The 22020-nt window shown below is 40.0% G+C and overlaps 1 protein-coding gene across 1 annotated transcript in view; it reads left to right on the top strand.

The window, feature by feature from the left end:
- Positions 1–22020, top strand: part of MTR (5-methyltetrahydrofolate-homocysteine methyltransferase) — a 44493-nt gene that overhangs the window by 12037 nt on the left and 10436 nt on the right. Inside the window, exons 9-24 of the mRNA XM_010211943.2 lie at positions 1610–1710; positions 2043–2104; positions 2897–2964; positions 4013–4092; positions 5240–5352; positions 6698–6838; positions 7501–7686; positions 8229–8408; positions 9244–9360; positions 9489–9629; positions 12841–12930; positions 13544–13696; positions 14282–14389; positions 18507–18607; positions 20006–20073; positions 21339–21459. Coding sequence (XP_010210245.2) covers positions 1610–1710; positions 2043–2104; positions 2897–2964; positions 4013–4092; positions 5240–5352; positions 6698–6838; positions 7501–7686; positions 8229–8408; positions 9244–9360; positions 9489–9629; positions 12841–12930; positions 13544–13696; positions 14282–14389; positions 18507–18607; positions 20006–20073; positions 21339–21459 — 1830 coding nt within the window. The remainder of the gene's footprint in view (positions 1–1609; positions 1711–2042; positions 2105–2896; positions 2965–4012; positions 4093–5239; positions 5353–6697; positions 6839–7500; positions 7687–8228; positions 8409–9243; positions 9361–9488; positions 9630–12840; positions 12931–13543; positions 13697–14281; positions 14390–18506; positions 18608–20005; positions 20074–21338; positions 21460–22020) is intronic.

Raw genomic sequence — 22020 nt, forward strand, 5'->3', positions numbered from 1 at the left:
TGCATTCATCTACATTTGATTAGAGCAGACAGTCTTATTAATGAGTCTTAGCATGTTTTGTTTCAAAAGTCCTAAAAGACGAGCTCACACTGCACTAAATTCCAGATCTTCATTGTGATAATTGTGTGTTTCTTGATTTAGTATATGCTGTAGACATCTGGGAGGGCTCTATGCGAGTACTTAAAATGTCTGTAAGCACAAAATGGGGAGGTGGAAGTAAAGGATTTTTCTTAAAACCTCTTCTACTTAAAAGCTCTACTACTTCTACTGTAGAAGTAGGATGGTCCATCCAAAATGCATTAGAAAAATCATTTTGAAGGTAGACCAAGCTACTGAAAAAACAAGCTGTGGGAAGAAGAGGTTTGTGCATCATTTGGTTCAGGACACTGACTGTACAGTGTTCAGATGGTGCCAGGAGCCCCTTGGATCTAAAGGATTTGTCATTCTGTCCAAGTATTTGCTGCTGTTATCTGTGCAAATACCAATCTGAAGTCCCTGCCTGCTCCTAAGAAACAGAGAAAAGTTAAAGGCATTTTGAGTTCCTGGTCGTGTGCTGGGCTTTATTGCTTCTGACCTCTGGGTGGGCCTGTGTGCACTTTGTTAACCTAGCTGCTCTTGAGTGAGCCCGGCATTCAGTTAGCTGGGAGACATGGATATTATCCCTCAAGTTTCTATGGTGTAGCCTGTGTCCTCCCTGACACTGCTCCAGGAAAGGCAGAAGGTTTTTTGCACCTTCTTTTTCCAGTAGCACTGTGAGCACCTTTTGAGTTTTGCAGAGCTGATGAGATGGCTACTGGAATGGAGGAGAGTGATCAGGAAACATCTGTAAAAGATCTTGGATGTCCTTTATGAAAGAAAAGTTTTACTTTTCAATGTCAATGCAGTCATTTTGAATTCCAGTCACACTTGCATATCTGTGGTTGGTTTAAGGAGAATAGGATCATACCTCTTATCCTGGTGAAACTGTTTAAGAAGCTTGTTCATGTGAGAAGATCCCTGCTGTAGTGCTGTCTAGGTCATTAGCATGCAAGATAAGACACTGAGCAGGTTCAATGCAAAAGCTAAATGCAGTTTAAGACCTCCTCAGGGATACACTCAGTTTCTCCCAGTGTTGACAAAATTTATGTGCAAATCCTAAAGAAAAGTGAGTTTTGGCAATTCAAGGCAATTCTTTCCTCTTTTAACTGTTTCATACTTCCTCCTGCAGCGCAGAACTCGTTTTGCTCTGTCACTCAAATTCCACCGACTCTCTCCTTCACCCAGGAAGTGCAGAGCCCTCGTGTTGCTCTGGTTGCTGTCAGAGTGTTGCCACTGCCTTCCTGGATTTGGAAATGACATCTTGATTTCCCATTCGCAATGCAGTGCCTTCCTTGGGACTCCACCTCACCCCTCTCCACTGTGAGAGGCCTGTTACTTTGCAGGGTGGCATCTTCCCCCATCCACCAAGTCTTGCTGAGCTGATGAACCTTGAAGAAAAGGGAGACCAGGGTGGTTGAACTGTAGATCATTGTGGAAGTTAGTAGTTACTAGCACCAACTTTGATCTCTTTTGTTTGTAATAGGTGTTTTCTTTGTGCCCAGTGTATAAAATGTATGTATTTTTTTTCTAGTGTTGGCTTAAATTGTGCCTTAGGGGCGATTGAAATGCGGCCTTTCATTGAAACGATTGGGAAGTGCACAACGGCTTATGTCATCTGTTACCCCAATGCAGGTGTGTGTGCATGTACACATATTTCCAGGCTTACATATAGAAGAAATATATTTAAACATTCCATTTCCATTGGAAATAGGAGTTGGATTATCTTGAAAAGGATGTTGCTAGCATTAAAAACAAATTAAGAACTATTTAAACTTCTGAAAGTAATTGTTTTTAGTTCCATGGCAATGAATTCAGAACGCTGCATAATTAATGACAGTCTGAGTAATGATTGTAAGGATGATGAGGCACTATAGTTGTCATGCAAGTGCAGATATTTTAGAGGTATCTTTTATGGAATTTAATTGTGCTCTTACAAGGTTTTAAACAAATTACAATTTTTCAAGGTCTTCCCAATGCTTTTGGTGGTTATGATGAGACTCCAGAAGTGACTGCCAAGCACATAAAGGTATGTAATATTTCTCATAAACATGTCAAATTTAGCAGATTGGTAGACATGGACATATGTCTTGGTATTTTATGTGCATGTCGCAGACTGTGTTGCTTTTTTCTTTGGGTAGCTCTGCATGTCATTTGTGTGTTCATAGCTACCAGTGCCAGAGTAAGAGAAAGTCTTCCGGTAACTCTTGAAAACCTTGGATACTTTGCGCTCTCTTTGCCTACACTGAACAGCTTTGCTACAGCTTGATCTGCAGGTGTTTTTCATTTGCACTCCTACATCCTTGCTTGCCCATTGGGGAATTGTTCAGAAAACTGAGCAGTTCTTATGAACATGGCAGAGATTTACAGAGCCGTGTTTGTAGGGCCCACTGATGTGGCACTGGTGCAAGGTGGCCTTCCAAGCACTGCTCCAGCCCCGTCAGGCAGAACAGCATGGCTGGATGTGCTGTGTGTCAGCAGGGAACGTGGTATCTTCTGCGTGTTAATTGCCTTCTGCACTGTAGTATCAGTGGTCTCAGTGTTCATCCAAGTTTTCCTCTGGAACTTGAGCAGAAAGCTGTCCAATTTCAAATGCACTTTGCTAAAATTAGGTGTCAGAGTTGCCAGTTAGCCTTAGGCATCCACACGTGTAAACAAATCCAAAGAAAAAAAAATAGTGATAATGTTTCATCATCTGTTTTTTTTTTTTTTTTTTTTTTTTTTTTTTTTTGTGATCCTCTGAGTTGCTTAATATGTGGAGAATATAGATGTTAGATACCTTTACTAACTTGTAACTAAGTTCTCTCTTTCCCTTTTACAGAATTTTGCTTTGGATGGTTTAGTTAATATAGTTGGAGGTTGCTGTGGGACTACACCAGCACATATCAGGTACTTTATGAACTACAACTTCAGATGTACTGAAGTAGTTTCCTTGGAGCAATATTCCACAGCATGTCTTAGAGTTCCATTAAAAGATGAATTGCTTGGATGAAAATAGCAGCAGCTTGTGCAGCAGAATAATCTGGCTTTCATAGCCACGGGTATTTTGAGGAATGGGTAAAGGCATGGGCCTGGCAAGGTTATGCCTGTGCTGATTTGTTTTCTAAAATTGTTCCAGAATCATTCCTCCCTCTTTACCGTTGCATAGAATAGAGCTCCTGTCTTTGTTCCCTTACTTTCTATGTTGTCCCTCTTTGTCAGCCCCCTAGCTAGTTGGTAAAATGTCAGATTTTCTTTGATTAATAAAATGAAGTCTGGGAGAGGGGAGAAAGAGGTGAAAATCTATAATGACCTTTGGAAGTGCTACAAAGCTGGTGTTAGTCTTGGCCAGTTGTGAGAAGTTTTTTGTTATCTTTCTCCCTAAAAGTAGGACAGGAAAAAAGCCTCACTTTACCTGGGTTTAAAAGAGAAGGTGTTTATGTGATTCATTTTTAACCTTATACAAACTGGGAGGAGGTAGTACGTAAGTGTGCAGAGGACAGCATGTGCTGTTCCTGACTGGAGTCAAAAGAAGGATAATAGCTCATGAACCTCATGACCTGTTCTGAGGTCTGAGAAATGTATCTGGACACAGAATGATATTTGTCTCTTGTTTCACTGCAACTGGCTATTGCTCAGCTCAGTAAATCATGAATGCAGAGTCACTGTAGTTGAAGGCTGGTATTGATATCCATCAGGCTACCTGCATGTTAGCATCCAGTTGTCATAGTTTATCATGTTCTGTGTTCGATAAATCTTCATCTTTGTACACTCCCTGCAAATAGCTACATAGAATCTTCCAGGAATACCTCTCTGCACACCAAGTGAAACGTGGCCATTAGCCTTTCTGTGACAGGGCTGAGTTGGAGGTGTGGGGTGTATATCAGAATATTCTGTTAGTCTTGTTTGGAGTTGTATAATTCTATTCCAAACCTTTGAGAATCTTTACATTCCTCAGGAAAATTGCTGAAGCCGTGAAATCGTGTAAGCCTCGTGTTCCACCCCCTTCCCTCTCTGAAGGATACATGCTGCTATCAGGTAAAGCAGAGCGTAACAGTGTGAGCTTTCTGACTCGTGTAGCCTTCCTGTATAAATAGATTGGCTATTTTCTACTAATCAGAATGGTTGTGCCTTTCTGGTTCTACTTGAAACCAGTAGGCTTATGCAGATGTAAATCTTACTGCTTTGGCCTGTTTCAAGCTGAATTCGAAGGATTAATGGCACAATTTATTGCAATCATGTACAATATAGTGATACCACCATATTTTACTTAGTAAATCTCAGGTGTGTTGTAATGGTGAGTTATCTTTATCCTTGCTCTGACAGAGGGATCAGGTAATTTAACTACAGCTGATGCAGAGCTAGGAACAGATCTTCATTCATCTGAATGCTGAGGCATCGTGTGGTAGCAGACTTGGATCCTCTGTGCTGGGGCCGTGTCAGGGCGAGTCATCTAGCTCTATAGTGTTGTAATAAAAAAAAAAAAAAAAAAAAAAAAAAAAAAAAAAGAGTTTTTACTCTGTAGATTATTCAGACAGGCCTTCTTTTAAGCCGTTGAACAATGTTTCCATTTTGTATTCGTATTTTATATTTCAGTCAAAATAGTTTAATATAAGTGAAATAAATAATGATTTCCTGCAGGAGCCTTCTCTGACCCACTGTAAGGCTTGCTTACAACTGCTCTGCCTGTTTACCCGTGAATCCTTCTTGGCTGTTGCCTGGTTTCTCTGAACTTAAATTTGTGGTTGAGTCGTTCCTTTGTTTGGCAGCCCCTTCCGTGGGCTGCTTCTCTGGTGGTGTCAGAGTGGTGAGATAACATAGTTGGAGATGGAGGGGCCTGCATGGATACCCAGAGCATCACAGTTTCATGTCATTTTATATGGGGCGATTTAGTTGTTATTTACTGTGGGTCAGGTAAATTATTGACTATCCCTGAGGATGCCCTTTGGCATATGTGTTGGAGGTGGTTGTCTATTTGTAACTAACTTGTTTCATTGTGTTGCTTTTAGCTAGTTACTCATTAGATCTGTGCATGTCCTCTGTGCATGCTGATAAACCTTGACTCCCAAAGAAAGATAGATCTGTGTTTCATAAATTAGAGAGGGATATTTGCCCTTTTTGCACAGTCTTTCATTTTCTTTGCTTTTTGTATTTTTACAACTGTGTACAAAAATATCTTTTTAAGGTCTGGAGCCGTTCAGGATTGGGCCATACACCAACTTCGTTAATATTGGAGAACGCTGCAATGTTGCAGGATCACGGAAGTTTGCTAAACTCATCATGGCAGGCAACTATGAAGTATATATTTTTTTAAACAGTGATCTTTCTAGATAATGATCTCATTTTCCCTGCTGTGTTGCATTGCATTAGTAGTTGTTTCTTTTGCTGGCACAAAGTACTGCTCTGTGACAATTGTAAGAGGAAGAAAACAAGAACACTTTCTCATAACGCTTTGTCTCTGTGCTTATTAGCTCCTACAAAATGTACAAAAAGGTTTCTACAAGGTACGGGTTTTTGACAAATGTTGCAGGAAGCTTGATTTTCCATTTTGATTTTAGTTACACAAAGTGGTGGTATAGAAAGTGTCCTGCTCTGTGCTGTGTTTATGGGGAATTTACAGGGAAGAGAGAAGGAAGGACAGGGATTGTAACGCCACCCCCCTCCACCTGTGGACCATATCTGACGTGGGAGAGACTGCGTCACCCCGCAGCCTTGCTGCCTGGCTGCTCCCTGCTCTGCACCAGGCTGGCGTCTGAGCACTTTGATCACTGGCTTTGGCATGCTGAGCTAGAGCCACTCCACAAAAAGGGATTTAGAAAGTGCTTGCCAGTTTAAATGGCTCTAGAACCAAAATGAAATGGCTATAGAGCTGTTATTTTACTGGTGTATATTTTTCCTGTAAATTCATTAAAGCAAATAGTGTAGTCGTGTTTCTTGCCAGCTGAGATTCTGCCCCCGAAACATGCTCTGCTGTTCTAATTGATGCAATCAAAATTACAACTTTAGCTTGGTTTTACAAGGGCTCTTAAGGACTGGGAACAACTAGAAACTGTTTTGTTTTGCTTCTTCCTCTCCTTAATCTGCACCATGATTAAAAAAGAGAAAGAACAAACGGACATGGGTGTTATTATGTGGGCTGGAAGGGAAGCTTCCTTCTTAGTATTTCTTTCTTAGCACTTGATGGTTATTCTGCAGCTAGAAAAATGCCAAAAATAAAGTACTTCATATTTAAAAAACAGCATGGCTTGTGACACCAGACCCTTATTATATACCATCACAGAGACTGTTTTCCCGTCGCCATGTGCAATCAGAAATCCTTGTTGCCATGCAAGTCTTAGATCTTTTAAATAAATATATGATCCACTTTTAAAATTAATGGCATTGTCAGCATGGGTAGGTCTCTGGTGCTATGTTTTTGTGAATAAAACAGTCACGTACTGTACCGTGCTGATGACTTCTCTATTGCTGTGTGTTAAGGACAATTTCCTAATTCTCTTACAGATTGCCTTTAAATTTTTTTAGTAAAGGACACTTTTATTTTGATAACTTGTATGGCTGCACACTTTTTCAGACAGTGAAATGTTTTCTTGAAAATGACTAGACCATGTTTTCTGATGACTTATTTTATTTTCTTTTTCTTTAGGAAGCTCTTAGTGTAGCCAAAGTTCAAGTTGAGATGGGAGCCCAGGTTCTTGATATCAATATGGATGATGGCATGTTGGATGGCCCTGCTGCTATGACCAGATTTTGTAACTTGATTTCTTCAGAACCTGATATTGCAAAGGTAGCAACTGAGTTGCACTGAAGCACAGTACAGAACATATTGTTGAGATGGAAGTTGCCTTTCAGAAAAATTTGTTATTGGTTTGTTCATCAGGTGCAGTTGGGAAAAAAAAAAAAAAAAGCCCACAAAAAGCAGAGGTATCGGAGCACCCTGTTCTAATGCCTTTCTTGGGCAGTGTTAGATAGCAGTGAGGCAGAGAAGATGGTCTGTTTTAATGTTCTTTATTTTGAACTCAGCATGTGCAAGTCTTTTTCATTGGTTAAAGCTGAGTGAAGGTTCCTGCTGCGACAGTTTTGTGCCACAGTCTATGTGCAGGCAGTGCAATGCTGGGCTGTTTCACACAAAACCTTAATGATGCCAGGGCTATGTGATCTAGAAGGTGCTCCTGCTAAGTAAGTACTTGATCTAGAAATGATCGTCTCATTCAGAAACACAAGACAATACCGAGAGAAGTGATGGAATATTCATAGAAGCACCTGAGCTAAATTTGCTCCGAGTTTGCATTTAAAGGAAGTGAATCAACAAGTGCCACCTAGAAACTTCTTATTCATAAAAGCTGATAAATATTGTGCTTGCTTTTATGTCCAAATCGGCAAACAGCGTGGGGCGCATTTAACGCGTAACCTGTGTGTGTTTTCCTTGCTCCTCTCGGTTATTTGCAGGTGCCATTATGCATTGACTCCTCAAATTTCTCAGTGATTGAAGCAGGTTTGAAATGCTGCCAGGGGAAATGCATTGTGAACAGCATCAGTCTGAAGGAAGGTGAGAAAGACTTTCTGGAGAAAGCAAGGAAAATTAAGTTGTATGGAGCAGCTGTGGTTGTCATGGCTTTTGATGAAGTGGGTCAGGTGAGTGTCACTTTGTTAAAGGAGATATTTTTCACTGGCATAGAGGATTTAAAGGGGCCTCTGCACTTAGCAGTATTTTTGATTCTGATTTATAAGTATTTCTTATGTTGTTCACCCATTCTAGGAATCCAAGTTTTGCTCCAAATTTACTGCTTTTAGCACAAGACTGGATTTTTTTTGCTTATTCTGCTATGCCAAGTTCTTCCTTCCTGCACAAAAGATTTTAATTGGGAAATTGCATTTTATATTAGAAATTTCATATTTATATTAAGAGATGAATCTTTGTGAATTCATTTTGGGCCTTTAAAAAAAAAAAAACAAATATTAAACTCTGCATAGGATGATGAATTGTTGGAAAGCAATTTTTTGTTTGTTTTGTTTTAATGGGTAGAATCTATTTTTATGTATAATCCTTTTCTAATATTCGTAGTGTTCAGATTGGGTATTCTCAATCCTGTAGTCCCTGGAGCTGTTAATGATTTCTGGAGACTCTGCTTTTCATGTTGTCTTAGTTTCATGGAAAAACTCTTTTTCCTCCTCAGGCGACAGAAACAGAATCCAAGATTGCAATCTGTACCAGAGCTTATCACCTCCTTGTGGAAAAACTCTGCTTCAATCCAAATGATATAATATTTGACCCTAATATTTTGACTATAGGTACTGGAATGGAAGAACATAACCTGTATGCCATAAATTTTATCAATGCTACTAAAACCATAAAAGTGAGTTATAAGCTTATTTTACTTAGAGTATTTTACCGAGTTTGCTTTAGGAAAAGAACCTCGCTGCTACTAAATAGTAAGCATTTCAATTTAATTGTATGGGCGTTCCTGTGAAGTGCAGCTGTTTCCTTAAATTGTTTTATTTCCAGTGAAAGACCTTTAAATAGTTCTATAAATATATTTCAATCGATTGAGTCTACTGTAAAACTACTATACTAATTAAGTAAGGTAACAATTACATTCGATGTTCTAGCCAAAAGGACCTATTTGAAAGTGTGTGAAAGCTGCTCTTTTTAATTAATATAGGTTCAGTTGCTCTGGTTGGACTTTGTGCAGTAGCCTGACTTTTTGTTTAGCCAAAATGTGTGCGTCAGGAGATGCAGAAATGAAGGTTATTGCCCAAATACAGCCAGGGAGGCTGCACCATGGCATTTCAAGAGGCAGATAAGCTGGTCTGGAGGTGTTGCCCTGCAAGCAGTCTGGGGCTTGGTTACCTTGCAGGGTGCTTTGTTGGCACTTGTCTTTCCACTCCCTTGAGGTTGGCTGCTCAGGTGCCTGGGCTAGCTCAAGTTCAGGGAGAGCTAACTATTCCTGGGATGTGCCACTGGGCATGGGGCTGAGGGATGGGAAGAAAGGTAGTAGGGCTGCTGGGGAACATCTGGAAGGCGGCTGGGCGTTTAGAAGAGCACCAGAGATTACAGAAACCATGGCAGCAAAAGAGAGGGCCTTAGCAATGCTCCACAGCTCTGTGACAGCTGCTTCATGGACTGTTTACTTTGCTTAGATTACCTTTTGTGTAACAGCTTTTCTAAAAATTTGCATGCAATTCCATTAGGAAACCCTGCCAGGAGCCAGGATAAGTGGAGGCCTTTCCAATCTGTCCTTCTCCTTTCGAGGAATGGATGCCATTCGAGAAGCAATGCATGGGGTGTTCCTTTACCATGCAATTAAGGTATGGTGTGTTTTTGACCCCCATATATCTGAGCTTGGCAAATATGCAGGGCTATTCTGGGAGTCCTGGTGAGGGAATTCTGTATGACTTGGGCTTTTTTATTGTTATTATTATTTTTTTTTCTCCAGTGTGGCATGGACATGGGAATTGTGAATGCTGGAAATCTGCCAGTGTATGATGATATCCACAAGGAACTGCTGCTGCTGTGTGAGAATCTAATCTGGAACAAAGATCCTGACGCAACAGAGAAACTTTTACATTATGCTCAGGTACATTCCAAGTTTAGGCTTTGAATAGTATTAGCTTAGCAGCTGGATTTCAGCATGTCCCTGCTGATGACAGACAAAACATCCTGTAAGATCTGTGTCAGTTGAACAGTTGGCGTTAGAAGTTGCTGCTGATACTGTGTGTGGTTCGGCTACTGAAAAAGAACAGAACGTGGTCTCTGCAACAGCTTGTGCCCGTCTAGTTTCACAGGTACCCTGAAAAGACCTGCACTGGTGTTTCTCAGATGCTTCGGGATATCAAACTGTTCTCTTACAAAATTAAGATAGAAAAGGCTAACCCCCAGCCAAGGTAAACCTTGTTGCTGGAGCACAATTGGCGGGTGCTCTAAGGGAGGCCAAGATATTAGACTCTTTGGTGGTTAAGGTTTGTATCACCACTAGCTAGGTGGTTGGCCTCAGTTCCTGGCTGGGCCATCGTCCTCCAGTTTAGGATATCGCTCTTGTTAGAATGGGGATAATCTCATTAGTGTTCATGAGATACTGTCATGACGGTGGTATTAAAAGATGCAGGTTACACTCATGGTGATTTCCAGATTATCAGCCAAAAGACTGGTGAAATGCTGTCCTGAACAGAGCAGGGAACTGAAATCTCTCTGGGTCGGGTGGCTCCTAGAGCGCACCTGGAGGTTGCACGACCTTTTGGCAGCTCCTGACTGCACTGTTGATGGGCACAGATTCGTTTGGTCTGTAGTTTGCTCCATGGCTTTCACAAACAATGGCAACATGTTTAAAAACAATAGAGGAAGACTGTCTCTACCTCTTAGGCCTAGGCTGTTTTATAATATGCTGCTAGTATCGAAGCAATTCACTTAGAATCTTCTTATATGGCAAAGATCAGTTACTTCTGATGGATTTTTAGCATTGCATGGAGAGGAAGAAGAAATAAATGTATACACACATACACATATGAAAAAGTAAAACATAGTGGAAAGATGAAGGCCTGGAAGGCCTACATCTACAAAGCCACTTGCACAGCCTACGCAGACCACTGTTTAATGAATTTTTTCAGAAATTGCTTACATGCATTTGGAATTTTAAATAGCCTCTGTATGAATCTCTGAGAGCAACACGGATGCATGCATTCAAGAGCTTAAAATTAAACATTTCTGTTAGGGAAGCTTACTGTTAATTCAAGCTTACTTAACTTTAGGGAGGATCAATCAACATGAGAAGTAAAAATGTGAGTGCACTCTTCCTTTTAGGTCTGTTAGTGTTGGATACTCTTGCTAACATTTCAAATATTAGAAACTCTGTTCTTGCTTGTAGCAGTTGTTCTGTTGCACAGGTAAAACAGTCCCCAGTTATCAAAAAAGGAAAAAAAAAAACACACATACACAAAAAAACTTGATGCAAGGCATTCTTGAAATTGTATTAAAAGTTAGTACAAAATACTGTCCAAAAATTTTATGGAAGTAAGCCTGTTGGTTTGGATATCATCCCAGTTCTGGAGAAATTTGAGAGGCAGGATACATTACAATTATTTACAACTAAGGGAAAAACCTATGTAATATAAAGCTTTGGAGTTTGGAGCATTTCTCAAAACACTTCCTCTGATTTAGTGCACTTGAATAGCTATAAATTTTTCCCAGTAAAGGCCTTTTTATTTTCTTGTTTTTTCCTTTTCTTTTTTAAATGGATGCAAACATTTATTTACTGGTCAGTAAGTGCATATGTTCTTTTTATTTCTGATTACTGCAGTTTATTCTTGCACATAGAACATAGAATGTGCAGGCCCATTTCAAGTATTGCACCTCTCATAGAGCTCCAGTGAAGTGTCCTCCTAATTCCTTCAGGTAACAGTGCTTGCCAGTTGCTCCAATACTAGACCTTTGGGGAAAGCAAGTCAATTGGCTCCTCAGGAGTTCTGTTCACATCTGAAGTTGGAGATGAAAAAAACATTTTCCATCATGTGTAAAGCCGCAAACGTTCCCAAACTGAAACTTAGTCCCATTTACGGCAGTGGGAGTTGTGCTTCTGAAGTTGTTTTTTATCTTCTTTAGCATGCAATATAATCATCCTGTTTTTTCAAAATCTGCATGTAGTGTTTGCTGCTGTGGTCCCTGCATGCCCACCTTTCAGCTTCATGGGTTTGGTTAAAGGAGGCTTATTTTTAGATTAGAATGAGCTCCTTGCTAAAATGTGTGGCCAGAGCTTCAGGAGCACTTAGAAACTTTTGGAAGAATTACAGAGGGTTTCTCCAAGCAGGGCCACCTGCAACAGGTTATTCAGGGCTGTGCCCAGTTGTGTTTGGAATTTCTCCAAGGATAGAGACTCCTCAACCTTTTCCCCCTTCTTTCATTCTCTCTTTACAAATTAGATCAGTGAGAGGGTTGATAATGAGAAGCGGTGAAGGTAGCTAACATTTGTATTGACACAAGTGAGAACTTGTTCTCCTAGTGAGATCCTTTGGATGAGGCTCTCATGACTCTTTCTATGGCTTTGTCTTTAAAGATGTGCTAATGAGTGCTCAGAAATATAGGAGGGCACAGAGGAAAAGAAAAACCTCAGATTATGAAGAATAGGTGGGGGAGAAAAGGGAATAATTTGCCTGAAGTGTGGTATTTGAAGTAATGGACAGTGTGCTTCTCCATGAACTTTCATCATGGATGTCGAAGAGCTTTCTTGTCCCAAAAGCTTATTTGGCCTCTGTATTCATAGTGAAGGTGGGGGAGAAAGGGAGTGTGAGGCCCAGAGAGTGTGCGAGGAACCAGGACAATCCATATGCGTGAAAAATAGAGGTGCTTCAGGCCCTTCTGATTGCAAAGGTACCTGTGAGAAGAAATGACGTAAACTATCTCAGCAGAAATGGTGTTAGTGCCTAATTAATTTGAATTTTAAAATGAAGTGTCAACTGTATAGGCCAGGAATCAGTTTAAATTATGTTCTCATAAAACCCTCAGGATTAGTCTTTTCAGCATTTTTTTTAAGAATGAAACTTATTAGAGTTGTTCCCCCCCACCTTGTTTTTTTCCCATCTTCATTGAGATGTGTACTTTTTGTCATGTAGCCCCACTAACTGTCTGCCATATATCACACACATTTACAATGTGATTTGCATGTTTAATAAACTCCTTACAATAATTTTAAAATATTTCAAGTACCATACACAAAATTAATATGACTTCTCTGAAAGCTGAGTCTGTACTTGTACTACTTATACTGTCAAGTTTCCACAGAAGTCTTTCCTTTTCAGAATCACGCCCAAGGAGGGAAAAAAGTGGTACAGACTGATGAATGGCGGAAAAACTCCGTGGAGGAAAGGCTGGAATATGCTCTCATAAAGGTGAATCTGCGTAGAAGGTTGCCATGGTCAAGGAAATGGCTAAGGAGCATTCTCAGGCATAAAATTTCATCTCTTAGACTAGAAGGGCCACTTATGGCTTAAGAAATCTTCAACAGATGTACTTCATTAATTAATAAACTTTGAAATCAGTATAACAAATAGAATTGTGGTATTTTGGGTTTAAAGCTCACAATGCAATTTCTTTAAATTAGATATATTTTTTCTGCTAGTGCTGGTAGCACTAGTTTGTTGACACCTACTGCTTTGAGTTTTTAGTTGTTCTCTGGCCCTTAACAGCTCTTTGCACCGACTTGCATAGCTGCTGAGGGAACAGACTTTATTTGAGTGTATGATTCTTTTGACAAGGTTAAGAACAACCAAAGACGCCATTATTTGTGAATCTTGCTTAGAATAATTTCAAAGGCTTTGGGCACACAGTATTTTTTTTTCCTAAGAAAACTTATTTTAATTACACATTTGACATATTCTTAAAGACTAGTAGTATGTAAAGTATCTTTTTGTACTTCTGTTTTGATTTTCAGGGGGAAAGAAGGCAATTCTAAATATAAGCTGTATTTCTGGCAGTTTAAAAGCTTTTCATTTTTTTTCCCAGGGCATTGAGAAATACGTCATTGAGGATACAGAAGAGGCAAGGTTAAATCATGAAAAATATCCTAGACCTCTAAATATAATTGAAGGGCCTTTGATGAATGGCATGAAAGTCGTTGGTGATCTTTTTGGTGCTGGAAAGATGTTTTTGCCTCAGGTAAAGAAAAAATTACTTCTTACACTTTCATGTTTGCCAAAAACTAGCTTTGTAAAATGTAGTCAAAATATTCTATACTGGCTCTCTTTTCAGATAGAGCACTTGTGTTCAGAAAATTGAGTTGTTGCTGTTAAGTTGCTTTATTTTTCTTTATTCTTGAACTCGACTCTATATATCTTTGCAGAGGTGTTGTCCTTTACTCCTGAGTGCTTTTGCTTCATTTCAAAAGTAGTTTTAAATAGTCATGGTTGGTTGGATTTCTTTTTCCCTCTCTTGCCCTTTTTTGTGAATTTTGCTGAAGGGCAGAGACTTGCCGAGTGCTAAACCCAGTTGCCTGTCTGTAGCCTCTCTTTCTCACTGAATGGTCCAGAGGCTGCACAGTGGGAGCAAGTGTTGTGTTTGGCCAGTGGGTCCAGGAAGACCAGCAGCCTGGTACCTCCAAGTGCTTTGCAAAGCTGGAATCTCAGTTTGCAAATGATGGGATGTTTTGTTGCTTGCTCAAATGACGATAGAAAAAAGCTATGAGATATTTGAGTGCATTTTCCTGATTTTTTTTTTTCCCCGCCTCTGCATTTATCCTTGCAGGTGATAAAGTCTGCTCGAGTTATGAAGAAAGCAGTTGGCCACCTTATTCCCTATATGGAAAAAGAGAGAGAGGAGAGGAGAGCTGGACAAGGCAGCGTGGAGGAAGAGGCAAGGCAGTTACTCGTGCTGTGACTCTTTGGTAGAATGTCTTGACAGAAAATGAAATTGTTTTCATAGTGATATTTATCCATTAACTTGAAGTAGGTATGGAATGCATAAAGTGCAGATTTTGAAAAATTGCTCAGGGTGTCTAACCTGTTCATAAAAAGCTCCTGAAGAATGTCATAAGCTTTTATAGGCATTTAATACTAATGTTAGTATTTCTGGTATTTTTGAGCTAAGTCTTCACTGTGGGAAATTTTGCCAGCATCAGCAACTTCCTGTTTCATTGGTGAACCCTATAACTCCCTCTTAGATTTTAAAAACCTGTTACAATGTTTTTTCTTTATTCATCTTTACCCTCTTAAATGATTTCTCACCTAAAAAAAAAAAAAAAAAAAAAAAAACTTCAAACATGTCTGTATAGACTATGACATCCAGACCTCGTGTAGGCTAATTACAATTGCAGCCACAATGACATTGTGGGGTGCTATCAAATATTTAAGAAAACAGGATCTGAATTTAGTCTTTTCATGTATGATTTTTTTTTCAGGATTGCTTTGATTACAGTACAATAGGTACTAGTGCATGGTACTATTATGGAAGCAGAATTAACCAAATGACACAATAAATGGAAAAGAACCGGTTAGGTGGTAGTTTCCTAAACAAAACTCTGAGGGCTGCAGTTGTTAGAAACAACATGTTAGCCAGCAGTGTCAACAATATTGCAAAATAATCACGCATAAACCCAAACTCCCCAACTACCCAGCTAGAATTTCTGTGATGTGCAGTGCCTTTTTTTTTTTTTTTTTTTTTTTAAATATTCCACTCAGTGCTGATAGAAACACAGCATCCTATTTAGAAGGAAAATATTTGAACTCACTAGAATTTCAAAAGAGAGTAATGGTTATAGTGGTTAGAAGCATCTAATCTTCAATGAAAGTTTGGGGTAATTGAGTGGGGCATATTTTCTTTCAGATTTATGTTGACTGAAATCTTGTTATTCTTAATCATCTTTTTATCATCTTCATCAAATATTTCTGGGCAAGAAACATATAATCTCCACATCTTCTTGAGAGCAAATGGGGCTTAAATTTCAGTGGGAAGATGCTTAGGTTAGGTGGTAGGGGAAGGAAGTGCTGTAATAATGTCAAAGCACTGCAATATACTGCCAGAGAAAGCTGTGAGCTTTCATGTGTCAGTGTCTTATGACTTGAAGTGACCTCAGGAGGACACCCAGTTCTGTGTCTGAATCCATAATCCTTCCTAAGGGGTTGCGGGGCCTCAGCTGGGTGCCAGTGGCAGAGAACTGAGCAGTTATTTGGTTCAACACAAAGCTCCTGCTAATATCTGGCATTCTGCAGCAGGGTGATGTGGTCTTCGAATAACTTTGCAGTCCACTTTTACTGCTAATGAATCTTACAGTTAGGTTGTTTTATTAGCTATTTTCCTTTTTCTTTTTTTTTTTTCTTTTCTGAGTTCTTTTTTTCTTGCAATAATCGGCAGTTCTGTTAAGGAGTTGCATCTTACTGATTTCAGGGATGCTTATTTGTCAAGTTCATCTCAAATCCTCATCTTGCCCTTCAGCATTTGCCCCTCCATCTTTGTTTTCATCCTTCTGTTTTGTAGATCACTTTAAATTGCTAGTGAAAATATCAAATGGCTTTCAGGTTCTTTTCTAGAACCATTTATAGTTCCTTTATAGCGTGTCTTCTTTAACAGCTAACACTTGATGATTGTTCTTTGAAGATTGTTCTATCAGTTATTTCAAGTTTATGCTCAGGTAATTTTTTGTCAATTTGATTAATGGAATATGTGATGTGATGACCCTGTGGTGATCCTTCTTTTGTAGGAAGGAGCATACGCATTCTCTCTTCCCAATCTCTTTTTGCATGTAAAGACAGTGTCTTCTGTCCACTGTCTCAGTGGTGCTGCTCTCCCTCAGTCACAAGTCTCCTCTCTGAGTGTTACCTGCCTCTTGCTTATTCTTTCCTTTTCCTCTGCTGTTCTTTTTTTATTCTAATTTGGATGCACTTGTGGTTTAGACTCTTAGGAATGTCTGTGTTTGGCATCATTTGCTTTGTTCTGGTGTTGTTTGAAATTGGTAAAAATCCCTTCCTACGTTGCTTTCAGTTGAACCCTCTGCACTCTAATTTTTTTCCTAAAAGGAGGTTAAATGGAGTTTGAGCATCTCTTGAAAAAAATAGTAAGCACTTTGCAGAGGTTGTAGGTGTTCTGTGTTCCTGAGGAAGGCAGGAGGGGAGAAAAATAAGGCCTCTCTCCTGCTTCCTCCTCCTTCTGCTGAGTGAGGATCGCAGTGCCTTCCTCCGTGTATGTTTTTTCCTCTGTGTAGAGCTGTTAACTTTTCTAGAAAAGAGGGCAACCATGTGTGTGAGTGTCTCTGACGTTAGCTGCTGGCTTGGGTTGTGTCGTCTTCTACGTGTAACGTTCCTCACTGCGTTGAAGCCTCCGGGACAGCTGCAGTCGCGGGGTGCCCGGCAGCGCGAACGGCACTTGTGGTGTTTGAGGATAAGTGGCTGTGGCTGTGCAGCTCTGCGCAGGCCTTAAAGGGAGCTGCATGGATCTGTGCCCAGAGCTTGAGGACCTCCTTGCTTGGGGATGCTGAAGTGGGTGTGCTGTCAACAGAGTTAATGTAAAACACCGTGTGCTCTGGTCCCTACTGCGTGATGCCCAACATGGATTTTCCTTGTTACTTGCAGATTCAGTCAGTTTCCTTCCTTGGATATCAATCACTAGTTAAATCATCAGTAGCTTTTGGGTATGATACATATGTATAGTGTTTTTTACTCTTCCCATAATCCTTGATTACTTTTTTTTTTATTTTTTATTTTTTTTTAGTTTTCTCTTATAGTACAGCACTATATTTTCAGCTGGAAGAAATTTCATTGACATCCAGAGGTGCTGTCCTAATAAACATCCATCTTGTGTTCTCGGTTACCTGGTCTTCTGAAAAGATGAGCCCTAGGGACATGGTAGAATAGTCATTTAAACAACAGAATAGGTGGGGATGTGAAGTGTCAAACAACAGTGTTGGTATGGGAAGTGTCACCGTCCCTCTTGGTAATACAGAAAGAAGGCGATACAGGTACGTGAAGAAGAGTTACGTGATAAAGTCCAGAATGAATCACTTGCTTTAATGAAAGACTGAATCCACCAGCCATGTCATCTGCAAAAGAGGCAAGTTACTGAACAGAAAATTGGTTCACATTTTCACATAGAATGTGCTCAGGTTTTCCCTTTCTGTATATAAATGCTGTGTGATTCAAGTAGCCTGTTATTCCCCTTTGAGCCTGTGCAAATTCAGACATGTCACTGGGGTAGCCTGGAGCTGCTTCAAATGACTGCAGTTGTGCTACTAGCAACATAACATGAAGGCCCATGTCCTAGTGGAGAGCTGCTGTAGTCCCTGCTCTCCTGCTGGTTACAGCCCCGTTTCCAGGGTCTAACTGGGAACTGTCTAGCTTGGGAGTGAGCAGCCTGTGACAGCAGAGCTTCCCTTCCTCACGCTGGTTCTTTGTCCAGCCCGTTTGCTCAGGCTGCATAGTCTGAAGCTACCGGATCAGTACACTGAAATCTTCTGAAGGTTTCCTTACTAATGATGTTGCGTTAAAAAAAAAACAAGACAAAACAAAAAAAAACCTTCTATGGCTTTTCTTAATTCCTCTTGTTCTTTTCAGCTTTGCATTGGCAGATTGCCATGGGTGCTCAAATGGCTGTGTGATTATGAGCATTCGTATTCTCTTGTTCTAAATATTTAATCCATTTAAACTATTTGTCAGAGAGGTTTGAAGCAGGAGTACATTACAAGTTGGAGCATTGCACTGCACAAAAGCCATCCAGATTTGAAACTTTTATCCATGAATTTTGTTAAAGTCAGATATTTGAATAATATGCAAGAACATTTCTATTTATTTTTAATCATTCATGAGTGCAGGTACTTATGACCAGGGTCTTTTATGATAATTTTTAATGCTGTTTACCTCCTATATGCTGTGTTTTACTGTCACATGTGTTATGATGGTTGGCTCAGTTGTGCATCAGACTTCCTGAAACATTTTGAGGCTTCTGAGCGCCTTAGTCCCTCTGTCATTTGTTCACTTTTCAGGATCCTTACCACGGCACAATAGTGCTGGCCACCGTCAAAGGCGACGTACACGACATCGGCAAGAACATTGTGGGAGTCGTTCTGGGCTGTAACAACTTCAGGTAAGGAGGGATGTTACTGGTTACTGACAGAATGTGCCAGGCCAGCTGATGTATAAGGCTTCCTAGGTGAGCCCCGCTGCAGCCCTGGTGCTGACAGCAGGTCAGAGGTGGATGTGTCTTGGCTACTACCATCCTCCTCTGTGCCCGTAGTTGTGGCTGGGAACATAAGTTAGACCAACTACTACTACTAGAGAGGCAAGAAGGAATATAGCTTTCTTTAATAGCTTTTTCCAAGTAAGTTAGTATCCTGGATGAATAAAGTTTAACATTAACTGAAATATAACCAAAAAACTGATGAGTTTATCAATTTTTGTACTTAAGAAACCAGGACAATTGGAGCAGGCAAGACTGCCTGCACCTCGTGTTGTGTGTTGGAAGAAAAGAAGTGTTGGAAGATTCTAGTGAACTTTATGATATGGTTTTCAGGATGTTTGCTAAATAAAGCTTTAAAAACTTATTGGGGATTTTTTTGTTTTGTTTTTGTTGATAAAGGATGAGATTCTAATCCTGAGTCTCGAATATAAGAAAAGTCAGCCCTTTCCAGGTCTGTATGCATGGTACAGCAGTGATGGAGTGGTTACATTTCCATCAAACGCCCTTCACTGGGGTTAAAGTTTGCTTGGAGCTGAATCTGCTTTGGAATTGCATCTTGTCTCATTAACCATCCTTTTGTTTTGTTTGTGTTGGTTTTGACTGTGTGGCTATAACTTATTTTAATGAAAAGCAAAAGTCATCTCTTTGTTAAAACAAAAGTGTGGAAGCCAATAAGAGTGGTGTGCATATATTATATACTCCATTTCAGTGTTGTTTTAACTTCTGCTGATTATTTCAGGCTTCTTTTGAGCTTTATTTAGAATGAAACACTTAAAAAAAAAAAAAAAAAAAAAAAAAAAAAAAACCCATGGTTTCAGTTCATTGTCATCATGAGTAGGAGTGAGGCTGGGTGAAGCCGTCAGGCTGGGCTGACTGTCTCGAAAACACAGACAAACAGAAACCCTGGTAGTGGTTAGCAAGGAAAGTGCAGTGTCTCATTTAACACATGTGGGCATTTAAGACTTTATATAATATAATTTGAAAGTAATTAATGGAAATCAGTTTATGCTCCTGACATTAGATACGGTGCAGATATCATACCATAACCCGCAGTGTTGCTGAACTGACTTCAGAAACAACATGAAAAAGCTTTTTTTTTTTTTTTTTTTTTTTCCTCTGGTACCGTATCATCTAAAATTCTAGTGTGCCCAGACCCAGAAGTTATTTCCTAAAATCAAGATTTATTTTGTTTTTCCTAGCTTCAGTATTAGGTCAGTCATTTACAGTAAGAGCAATGTTTGCCCTTTAGCAAAAATATTTAACTACCTTTTTAAAAATGTTGTGTCATCTCACTTCTTTTCACAGAGTTATTGATTTAGGAGTCATGACTCCATGTGATAAGATATTGAAAGCTGCTGTTGAAAACAAAGCAGGTAGAGAGAGATTTCATTAGTATTCATGAATTGCTTTATTTATTTATTTACTTTGCTACTTGCTGCATTCCTGTGCTTTCGGTGAATTGGTCAGGGTATCTTCAAATGTCGTAGAGCGACAAAGATCGTTAGGGGATGGGACCATCTATCTTATGAGGAAAGACTAAGTGAGCTGGGCCTGTTTAGCCTGGAGAAGATTGAGAGGGGATCTTGTCAACATGTTCAAGTGCCTGAGAGCAGAATGTAGGGAGGATGGGGCAAAACTCTTCTCCATGGCAGCCATTGACCAGACAAGGGTAATGGGTGTAAATTAAAACACAGGAAGTTCCATCTCCATGTGAGGAAGAACATCTTTATCATGAGGGTGACAGAGCCCTGGAACAGGCTGTCCAGAGAGGTTGTGGAGTCTCCTTCTCTGGAGACCTTCCAAACCCGCCTGGATGTCACCCTGTGCCACGTGCTCTAGGTGTCCCTGCTGGAGCAGGGGGGTTGGACTAGATGATCTCTAGAGGTCCCTTCCAATCTCAACTGTTCTGTGATTCTGTGAAATAAATCAGAACTTGTGCATTATCAACAGTTAATTGGCACTTCTATGAAACTTATCTGAGGAACTGAAAACATTCATTACAAGGATAAGTCCAAGAGAGATGTTTTTGTTATTTGTTTCACAGATGAATGGCAGCTTGGAAAGATTAAGTAGCTTTGTATTGAGTCTTAAATCCATAAAATAACTTGACATTCAGCATTCCGAATCAGTGCGTGTGAAAATCAGGATGAATTCTTCTGAGAAATAATGTACTTTCTTTCTGAGCCAAGCTACAATTGCTTTCAAACTGTTTATTGAATCTTGAAGGAAGTGAATTGTGTGGAATGTAGGTGGTGAAGTTTGAAAGTGTTTGCTGACCATTTTTAAGAGCAGAGCCTATAACTATTTTGTCTTATTTCATATCTCGATGAAATTCCTAATCCACTGGCTAGCAATGAAACTCAGTGAGGTGTGATACTTGATAATCAGAAGTACTTTGTATTTCTGACTGAAACGAGAGCAGTGGGTGCCCAGCCGCTGTGAAGACTGTTTGGGAATTTGGAACCACCTTTCTTCTTGGAAAGCTTTGACTTTTTAACTAGGTCAGACCTAGCCTCCTGGTTAGCAATGACCATGCTTGTATCTCCTAGCTAGAAATGAAACATTTTTTGTAATACTTCTGTCTTTCTAGAGTGGATTTGCTAAATCTTTTCTCTGTGTGTTTATAAATTTGAAATAGATATAATTGGCCTGTCTGGTCTCATCACCCCTTCTTTGGATGAAATGATCTTTGTCGCCAAGGAAATGGAGAGATTAGCGATAAAGATTCCATTGCTGATTGGAGGAGCAACTACTTCTAAGTAAGATGCCTGGGTTGGGAAGGCTGAAAAAAGTTTATGCAAGTAATGGTAGCTGGGGGGGAAAGAGCTTTGTAGCCATTTCTTTCCCACTGTCCCTCATTTTCTCCCAAAACAGTTATTGTGATGCATTTACTTAGGACTGATGAAGTTATTTCTTATATTAGAGGTGCTGAGTTATAGAGGGAAGATAGTAATTGGGACACAGCTCGTAGTGGACACCTCACACACTTCCTTTGTGCAAGTAATGTTTGTGCTGGCCTTCACAGACATACACCTATGAACAGAGGCCAAGGGGTGCAGCAGCCTGGTTTGGAATCAGCAGTCAATAAGCATGTTCTTTAACTTGGGAATGGTACTGTTGACCCTGGGCAGCTAACTGCCTCGAGGAAAGCTGGTGTAAGTTCCTGGGTCACTGTCCAGTGCTTGACCTTGCTGACCCCCGTCCTGCTCAAGCAGGCTGGCGGGGAATGTGTTCTTCTTGCATTACTTGAAGTAGTTACATTTTTGCATTTGACAGACGGAACTCTTCTGTTGAGATCCAACTCTCTCAAATCCATTCAA

The sequence above is a fragment of the Tinamus guttatus genome, unplaced genomic scaffold (assembly GCF_059628265.1).
Source record: "Tinamus guttatus ecotype Peru unplaced genomic scaffold, ASM5962826v1 Tinamus_guttatus_pri_ptg000011l, whole genome shotgun sequence".
Classification (NCBI taxonomy): domain Eukaryota; kingdom Metazoa; phylum Chordata; class Aves; order Tinamiformes; family Tinamidae; genus Tinamus; species Tinamus guttatus.